This window comes from Adiantum capillus-veneris, chromosome 28 (genome assembly GCF_014529385.1).
Source record: "Adiantum capillus-veneris isolate H3 chromosome 28, ASM1452938v2, whole genome shotgun sequence".
In the NCBI taxonomy this organism is placed as follows: Eukaryota; Viridiplantae; Streptophyta; class Polypodiopsida; order Polypodiales; family Pteridaceae; genus Adiantum; species Adiantum capillus-veneris.
The window spans coordinates 62133197-62142784 of NC_140958.1; the positions used below are offsets into that span (position 1 = coordinate 62133197).

At 43.3% G+C, this 9588-nt stretch overlaps 1 protein-coding gene and 1 pseudogene across 5 annotated transcripts; one reads left to right on the forward strand and one right to left on the reverse strand.

Moving 5' to 3' along the window:
- Positions 1-1158: 1158 nt before the first annotated feature.
- Positions 1159-8538, reverse strand: LOC147420552 (pentatricopeptide repeat-containing protein At3g26630, chloroplastic-like). 5 transcript variants are annotated; one of them, XM_086504724.1, is made up of 4 exons: positions 8241-8538; positions 2916-2986; positions 2617-2677; positions 1159-1334 (listed from the first exon to the last, which is right to left on the reverse strand). In XM_086504724.1, the coding sequence occupies exons 1-4, from the start codon at positions 8272-8274 to the stop codon at positions 1312-1314; spliced, it is 189 nt and encodes a 62-aa protein (XP_086360850.1). In that variant the 5' UTR covers positions 8275-8538; the 3' UTR covers positions 1159-1311. The 5 variants fall into 4 exon arrangements, with proteins under 5 accessions (XP_086360850.1, XP_086360851.1, XP_086360848.1 ...); XM_086504725.1 differs by lacking the exon at positions 8241-8538 and adding an exon at positions 3601-3773; XM_086504721.1 differs by lacking the exons at positions 1159-1334; positions 2617-2677; positions 2916-2986 and adding an exon at positions 6471-7502 and having other exon boundaries at positions 7577-8538.
- Positions 4119-6180, forward strand: LOC147420553 (uncharacterized; annotated as a pseudogene).
- Positions 8539-9588: the final 1050 nt, after the last annotated feature.

The window sequence follows — 9588 nt, forward strand, 5'->3', positions numbered from 1 at the left end:
CCAAATCCGCCAGAGCCATGCCCACACACATGTGCTTTCTTTACCGCCGAGATGATAAAGAAAGCCATTGATAGGATGAAGACTAGGAGAGCATATGATCACGATGGCCTGGTAGCATAGCATTTTATACATGCCAAAGATTTCCTTGCAGAGCTTCTAGCAGTGATGTTCAACCGTGCCATGGGCGAGGGCCTACCTGATACTTGGAGTTTGTCCACAATCAATGAAGTTTAAGGTTTTGAAACCAGGCCTAGATTGGATGAAAAAGTAAAGGCTAAGGAGTCAGGACTAAGAATCCATGTGACAATATGCCAGAATGTATGATCTCCATAATAAACATCATAAAATGGGGATCCATTCCAAACCACCATGAAACCAAGAGCAAAAAGCTTACATACAAGCATTTCAGACGAAGCCAAGTTAAATGCGCCAAGCTCTGGTTATGGTTTACAATGAGGCCAGTAGCAAGGACAAACCCTCTTGAACGCTTTGAGGCATCTTGAACGGTTGAACCTTCATTGTTAGAGCTGTCCATAGCAACCCATCCTACAAGTGCGTATACAGACTTCATCCAACTGACCTGACTTCAACATATACTGTGAAGATCATCTTAAATTGAGTGTTATAGCCTGAGCACAAGGTCCAATACCTCTAGAACTCTTTGGCCATTTGAAGCAAGGCACAATACTCTCTTAAACAAACTACTCTAGAACTGCCCAAAGAAAAAATCACGTCAGAAGTGCACCTGACCAGCATCAGCACAATATAGGTATGATGAGCGCCATGGATTTTGTAGTCCATATGCCCAACCCTCTTGTCGAGAGGAGCTGTCTTGAACAGATGAGTTACCAGTAGAAATTGAACAGTTTCCCCAAAATTGTGCACTCACCGTTTCACTTGCACCTGTTCAAGAACATGTCAATCCTGCTGTACATTTCGACGTGCTCATAATTTCATTGAGTCCCTGTGAGTTCTAAAGTTCTGGAACCACTCAACAAAAGAAATAAAGCATCAACTGGCAGATGTTTGACAGAATAGCCTACTTGGCATAGAATCGACGTCTAGTTGTAGAATCTTTCCCAACAAAAACATTTTGTTTTGTGCAAAATTGAGAGGATCACCGGTGCTTCCACCATTACCCATCATAAACTACAGATGGGTAATGATGAGTAGAATAAGGGAGCCCAATAGTAAAAATACGTCCCACTTCGTTTGGGTTTGCAGTCAAAGCCTGTCAAACCAACACGCCAGCCGTCCCAATAAAAACTTGAAATAAGTAGGTAGAAAGAACCCTCTGACCACTTCTACACTCTAGGTAAAAGTTCCTCCATTCACTGAAAATACAGGAAACACACATCACAATCACAAAAAACATGTTAATGTAAATTAGGACATAGGGGCATAAATGCAACATGCATGGGAATCGCAGAAACCACCCACGTGAATGCACCTCAGGGTTCCTAAACCCTAAAGTAGGCCTAAAATACTAAACCCTAAACCTAATCTTACATTCGATCCTAACAAATCAACAAAATCCTAAACTCAATTAACATAAAACCAAATTAACTAAAGCAAATTAATTAACTTAATGACACTTAACTAACCAAAGAAGTAAGAAGTGGACTTCTGGAAGATGAGGTGTGGGCTACCATGCTAGTGCAAAGACCTTCATTTACAATTTAAAGTGGGATGTACACAGGAGGAACACTATTAGTGGCTATTGATGCACAGATCAGTGCTAGCAAGCAAGAGCTACTTAAAGAGCATGTCTGCAGCTATGAGCTCGACAATATGGTTCAGGCAAAGACCAAAGAGATAGAAAGCCTGCAAAAGAGAGGTAGATAATTTCTCAAAGAAAATACAGAGAAAACAGGAATACATAGGCTGTCAGGACAAAGAGATTGGACCTCCAGAGGTGAAGATGAACTTGATGTAGTGGCAGAGTAATCTGCAATGATACTTGATACCTGGCTACGAACAGCTCCAGCCTCTGGACCTAGTTCTGAAAGGGTGCATCCAGCATCCGCAATGCACGGACATCTTCCACCGGAGTCGGGCCATATGCTTTTATCTCAGTTGTACAAAACAAAGAACCTATGCTTTTATCACAGTTGTACGAAACAAAGAACCTTCCCAAAGCTTATTCAAATCCATTCAAGCTGTTCTAAGTCAGACTAGGCGGCCGAAGAACTAGTCTTGCTTGGTGGGCCTTTGCCGTACATAATCTGACAGATCTTGGAGCGCATCTGGTTACTTGGTTAGTTGGTTGTCATTGTTTTCGCCTTGGGTTTTGTTGTGGTGACACAAGAAAATGAGTAGAACCTATTGATAGGCACCAATAATAGCTTAACTTGGGACTTGATGAGCATTGGAAAGAAGCAAGTTGTGTCCCAGAGTGCTCCATATACAACGAAGAGCTACTAAAGAGGGTAATTGAATCGAGCAAAAGGGTTGCAACTTAACCTACTTTGGTAGTTATTTGTAGATTGTACCATTCAACCTAGTAATATTGACCATTTAGTCTCTAAATTGTGGAACCATCTTTGAGACGCCCATCTTATTCTCAATCAAGCATAGTCAATTAACAGACTATAGAAAATGAACTACACTACCGACCTGATAATCCTGTACGAATGTCATCCAATTGTGCCAGCCGACGAACAATGTTTGAGTCGAGCTACAAATAAGCAATGTGAATAATTAAACATATCGTCTTGCAATAAAACGTCACAGATTGAAACTGCAAAGCATATGGTGCACGTCATGCAGAGGTGCCATACAAAAGTATGGTGGAGAGTTGGCATTGTGGTCTCTCCAAAAGTTATAAGAAACGGAAGCCGTGCCCTGCCCCGTAGCATTTATGTGTTGCGCCAAGCAAACGCATAGTCATGGGAAGCTGGATACAGATACCGAACCTTGTAGTGTTGTCGAGTTGAAGTCGTGCTTGTGCAATTGAAACGTCCACTGTTGTGAATATATGTTCTCCCTGGTCAGACACAAAATACACGTTAAGACAAATAGAAAAGATGCAGGATATAGAGTAAACTTAAAGAGAAGCGGAGCTAACTTTATTTTCTACATCATAGACGTATTGGACTCCTACGTAGTGCGAGAAGTGCCCTCACTTTGCATCCTAAAACCAATGAGCCAAATCTTTGTGGCCCAGTCCTTGTTGGGCATATCTCGCAATCAATGCATTTCAAGAGACGGCATTTCAGACATACATGTCAACCAAGGCAGTGCCATATGCCTTCGAGGGGATTTAATATACGGCCAAAGCACTACGAAGATTAACGAGGCCTTTCCCTCGAGTCCTTGACTAGAACTCTCCTTGTGTTTAATTTTTTTATGTATGTGTGTTAAGGTGGTAGAAGGTGACCTCCTCGTACTGTGGGACCAACAGTGTGCTTGGTTGGCTTTTGGCTAGAGAACAAATACAGCCTTCAAGAGAACGCAGCGTTTCCTTCAGCAAGGTCTCCTATGGAAAATTCGCAGTGGTGATGGAGCAAGGGGGCATCATCATGTATGCTTCCACACCGCTCCCTTGTCTTACAAGGTGGTGGGCTTCTCATCCATAGATGGGAACAACATGACAGTCACCTCTATCCACTACCCTTCTCGCTACACGGACATCACCTTGACATACAACAGTGAAGGGGGAGTTGTGATCTTTTGATAGAAGCGCATCAGCAAAACGCTTAAATGCTACAACTCCTTCCAACAACAACAACATTCACATTTTCTTCAGGCTCGATTAGGATAGGAACTTTTGCCATCTACATTGCCAACAGTCTCATAGCAACAACAGAAAAATGTGTTGAACGGACCTGCAAAGGCAACACACACAACCGCCTATTGCCATGGAGAAGTGATTGTTGCAATGAGCCAAAGAGTGATGTACATGAGGTACTCTTCTCTAACTCACAACACTCTTCCTACACATAGAGAGACATATCCACTAACACACACACACACACACACACACACTATACACACATACACTTGCCATACCTCTTGCAAATACTTACATGCCACACTCTTTGTCATGTTACAGTAACACATGCACACACCATGTCTATCATGCATGCACATTGCCTAAAGAAATATGAAGCTTGCGCAGTTTAGCAAACCTCTACATGGCTTCATGTCAACTCTCAGGGTCCTTGCCAACAAAGATTGGCAATTTTCAGGCATTGACAAAGATGGATTTCACTCACAATCTCCTATCCGGCCCTATTCCTGACTCCATTGGCCGCTTCCAAAACTTAACCACTCTCATCATGCCCTACAATCTTTCCAATGGGTCTCTTTTGGTTTCGATGAGGAACTGCAAAAGTCTGCAAATTGTGGATCTCTCTTTAAATCAGCTTCGAGGTCTGCTTTCGGATGAGCTTGCGAACCTTCAGCTTGTCAGTTCCCTGTCTTTGGAGAATAACCATTTCAATGGGCCGCTACCATCTTGGCTGGGCAGCTGGACAAGGGTAACTTCTCTCTTGTTGGCAACCAATAAGTTCTTAGGGAGCATACCAAAAGAGTTGGGTGACTTATTCTTCACTCATCACAGTAAGCTTGGATGGTAATAAACTCTCATGCTCTATACCTGGTGAGCTCTCCAAGCACCCCACCTCTCACATCCATTCTTGAATAGGGACTTCTTTAATGGCACTATCGATACGACATTTTGAAAATGCACTGCTTTGTTAGACATAGAACTCACTAGCAATCAGCTCACAGGGAACATTCCAGGATACTTTGCAGGGATGGAAATGCTAGTGGCAATGACCCTTGCCAAATGAGCTTTGGGAATCCGAATCCCTTATGGAGATATCAGCAAGAGACAATTACCTCACTGGAAGTTTGTCTCCCCTTGTAGGAAACCTCAAAATATTGCATGAGCTGTGCTTGGACAGCAACCTTCTCGAAGGGCCCCTCCCGGCCGGCTGGGTATGTTGGCGAATCTTACCACCCTCACTCTTAGCTCCAACGTTTTCACTGAAGAAATTCCTCCTGAGCTTGGGAGGTGTTCACAGCTTGCAACCCTTGATTTGGGCAGTAACAATCTAGGTGGCCAAATACCCGAGGCAATTGGGAACCTACCTGGGCTAGATTGCCTTGTTCTATCGCATAATCAGCTCGTTGGAACAATTCCAGACAAGATATGCTCTTTTACTACAGAATTCCACATACCAGACTCCATGTTCACCCAGCACTTTGGAGTATTGGATCTCTCCTACAACAAGCTTAATGGCAGCATATCTCCTTAAATCGGCAAATGCTCTGTTTTGGTCTATGTGTTGCTTCCAGGTAACATGCTGAGTAGCAGAATTTTGGGGGAGCTTTCTGTCCTCCATAATCTTACTATCCTAGACCTCTCGCAGAATCATTTGGTTGGCAGTATCCCTCCGTGTTTGGGAGAATTGGGCAGGTTGCAAGGCCTGAACTTGGGCCACAACAAGCTCACCGGCCAAATCCCTGCAGATCTCGGTAAAATACGTAGCCTGGTGAAGCTCAATGTTTCCCACAATGAGCTCTCTGGACATCTGCCTATTCCTTTGGGATTTCTTTCAAAATTATCACACTTGGATTTAAGCCATAACCATCTGACAGGGGAAATTCCTTTGTGAGTATGCGAGGATGGTGTCCATCGTGGGCTTCTACGTCAACAATAATAACCTAACAGGAGGCATCTCCAGCTTATTCATAGACAGCTTCTTATAGAATCAAGCACAATCTGTAGATTTCAGTAGCAACTATTTTGATGGTGTCATTCCCAAAAGTTTGGGAAAACTTTCCAGCCTTTTCTACTTGGATTTGACAACAAATCAATTTCATGGCTATTGGTGTCTTTCAAGTGGCTTATCTAGATTTTTCTCACAACCACTTATCAAGTAGAATTCTAGATGAGCTTTGTGAACTTAATGGGCTTAATTTCCTTGATCTTTCCCAAAATGAGCTCGAAGGAGATGTTTCGCCATTTCGCAGCTGTGCCAGATTCTCCTCTAGTTCTTTTCTGATGAATGGTGCTCTCTATGGTATTGAACAAGTATACTCAATTGACGGGTTGAATTTTCCATTGTAATGAAATAATGGCTGCCTTCTTGCGCTCATCGACCTATCAGAAGGCATGCATCTGTGCGTGATAAGTGGACTGTCTCCTTGTTCTTATCCATCACCTCATCAGGAGACATGCAGCTCGGGGAGAAATTTCAAGAGGGTGATGATCTTGCAAGGGAACTGCTTCAAATTGGATGGTCAGTAATGTGCATCATCGATAGTGAAGATGCAAATAATGGCTCCCTTCTTGCGCTCATCAACCAATGCAGCAGGAGGCCACTAGCCTACCAGGGTCAGAAGCAACGTCAAGAAGAGTCACAGAGACCCGAAGAATCAGCTTGGCCAAGACCCAACGCAAGGAAGGAGGGTTCGCAAGGTCCTCTTCATCTTCATGCTCCATAGATTCTTCAATGTCTCTTTAAAAATACTGCTTGAGAGAAGATGCTGATCTGCAATGTGCTACGATTGTGAGAGAAGCCATGTTTAACAAGGCTTTAAAATGCATGCATATGTGATTGCATCTGAAGCTCAATACATGTCAACCAATGCATAGGTGATTGCATCTGAAGCATCAATTCGTATCTGAAGCTCTACGCATCTGTTGAAAAAAGCCCACAGCTTCCTAGCACCACATTTGGCATACACGTCAACCAAGGCAGTGCCAAGCACGACATTTTTTATCAACAGCCCCTGACTACCAATATCTCTGTGAACTCTTTTTCCCTTACCAACATCTTGCATCATGCTAGATGCCTTCAAGCTGCACGTGTAGGTCATTGCATCAAGAGCTCAATGCCACATGCCTTCGAGATAAAAGCGTAAGGTGACTGTATTTAAAGAGTTGCCTTCTCTTTGCATCTGCTGAAAACAGCCCAGAGCTTCCTGCCCTGCCGCTGTTGGGCATATCCCGCGATCAGAGCATTGCAAGAGACGACATGGAAGCTCATCAAGCACTTTTTGTGCTTTATAAAGTACACCACATTTGGCATACATGTCAACCAAGGCAGTGCCAAGCACAACTTTTTTTGTCAACAGCTCCTGACTTATAAAATCATCATGAACTCTTTTGCCCATACCAACATCTTGCATGATGTCGAATACCTTTAAGCTGCATGCGTAGATCATTGCATCCCTTATCTTTGCATCTGCTGAATGATGTTTTTTGTCTTTTTCCCACACCAACATCTTGCCTGATATCAAATGCCTTCAAGCTGCACGTGTAGGTCATTGCATCGCAAGACAAGATCATGCTTTGCAAACCCTCCGACTAGCTCATGTAAAAGGGCATGCCTTAGCTCTTGATGCATACCACTGCAAGTTTATTGGTGTGCGCTACTTTTTGGATTCGATCATTTTGGTTGGACGGAATCTCCTGCCACTCTTGTGAGAAACTGTTGAAACCTTGCTTGTCATGCTTGCAGAGTCACAGTGGCCAGCTCTGTGCAGACCTTCAAAACGCAAGCACAAGTTAATAAAAAACTAAATTGGCAGCCTAAGATTCAGGGCACAAATGAGATCTCACGTTTCGTGGCTCATGTGAAAGGGCCTGCCTTCGCCAGCAGTTTGTCAACAACGCTGGAGGAATCTCCTGCCACTCTTGTGAGAAACTGTGCTTTACCATGCTTGCAGAGCCGTGGGGTGACCAACGCAGGCACACGTAATAAAAAGCAACAATATTCTTGTTACTTGTTTTTCTGCGAGGCTCCTGGCCATGAGATTCCAGTTGTGGGCAATGGCTCTGATCATGCCAAGTGGCCACTTGTGGGCTCAAAGATCCAAAAAAGGACCTTTGGCTCACCAAGTAATCACCAAGTAAAAATGGAAAGGGGCATCGATCCTCCATGGCAAAATTTTATTGGTTGCAGTTGAGGCACTCTTTTGCCGGGCCCTCGATTTTTCTTTCGACCCCCCCCCCTCCTTCGGAAGAGTTGATGGCCTCTCTCAGCTCCCTTCACTTTTTCACTTTTCCTCCTCCACACTGTTCACACTAGGCGGCAGCAGATTTAGGAAGGCTTGTTTCTTTCGCCGGTTCAGTCTGAACCCAGCCTCAGGAGTTGAGCTTCTATAGATGTTCTATTGGCATTGAGCGACACATTGCGTAGAGGTGCGCACGCCTCAATGGTGGATATGCCATTGCATTCACTAGAACAGGACAAAAATTAAACAAAGGGGTGAGAACAACTTACAGCATGCAATCGCTGTTTCAAATATCTGGCACATTGATCATTAGAAACATAAAAGAGCTCAGAAGCTCCTTGTATTCAGCAACTTGAGTCGTTTTGCACAAAGGAAGTGCAGAAGGCCAAAGACGACTTCAAAGGAACAGGAGCCTCTGCGCGTACGACACGAAAACAGAAACAACGAACATTGCCAATGTAATTGAAAAATGCTAGTGCTAAACTTCGAGGTCTCTGTGTGTATCAAATTGGGGTGTAATTACACATAGCACAAAATATACAAGCAGACTTAATTGCTCGCTCTCTCTCTCTCTCTCTCTCTCTCTCTCTCTCATAACAGGTCTCGAGTTCAACTCTCCTCGTCGGATAGATCTTTAAGGTCTCTTGGGATAGTTTCCTACGACGTTAAAATTCTCTTCTTATTCTTCTTCTTCTTCTCTCTCTTCTCTCTCTCTCTCTCTCTCTCACACACACACACACATAAAACACCTTAGAAACAAAAGACATAGATTTTGTTTTGTCTTGCATACACCTCCTGCTTCATCTTTTTAATGTTGTGATGGGCAAGCTGAGTGTAGTCCTCTATTTCTTTAATCTCGGCTACCTAGGAGTTGATGGCTTCCGCTTTCTCTACCTTCTCCTCCCCTTTGGTCTCATCCTTTGGTTGTTCTTCAGAGTCTTCCTCTTTGTCCTTCTTTGTTGGCACTGTCGAAGGCAGTTGCTATTGCAACGATTCGATTTTACTACAAAAAGTGTGGCCCTGTATTTCGGGTCAGTAATAGTAATCTCCTTTTAAAGAGTTAAGTCCCTTTCTCTCTCTCTCTCTCTCTCTCAACCTCCAATCATGATGTGAATCATTTGTACCTACATCTAGACTTCAAACGAGCACCTATATATGTTGATATGGTGGACCAAATGTTAAGCATGACAGAGCATCAAGAGAACCCAACATTAGAATGCAAGTGGAAATTTTTCAAAGAAGTAATTTGCTCTTGTGCAGGGAATGCTTTTCGGTGAAACACGTATCTTACAAAAGATCTAAGAAGGGTAGCACCAAGAAGAAATGGTTCGACATGGAATGTAGTCAAGCCTGAAAACACTTGCTAAGGTTGGATGCAAGCAAAGACAAGGAAAGTTACTTGGAACATTCACACACATACAAAGCACTTGTTCAAAAAAAGAGGAGAAGGTGGGAAGTCAAAAAACAACTTCTTTTAGCGCAAGAGAAAGCACATGCATGTGGCAAGTTTTGTCAAAATCTAAAAGGCAAGCGTGTTGAGAGTTTTGGTGACTTGACTCTTGAGGATATGTATATTGCAAGAACCTCTATGAGCAACCCAATGTTCATAAGATGGAG

What these genes read in the sequence shown, in the direction of transcription:
- LOC147420552 (XM_086504722.1), bottom strand. Translation starts at nt 7,239, where the DNA reads ATGTTGGTGTGGGAAAAAGACAAAAAACATCATTCAGCAGATGCAAAG.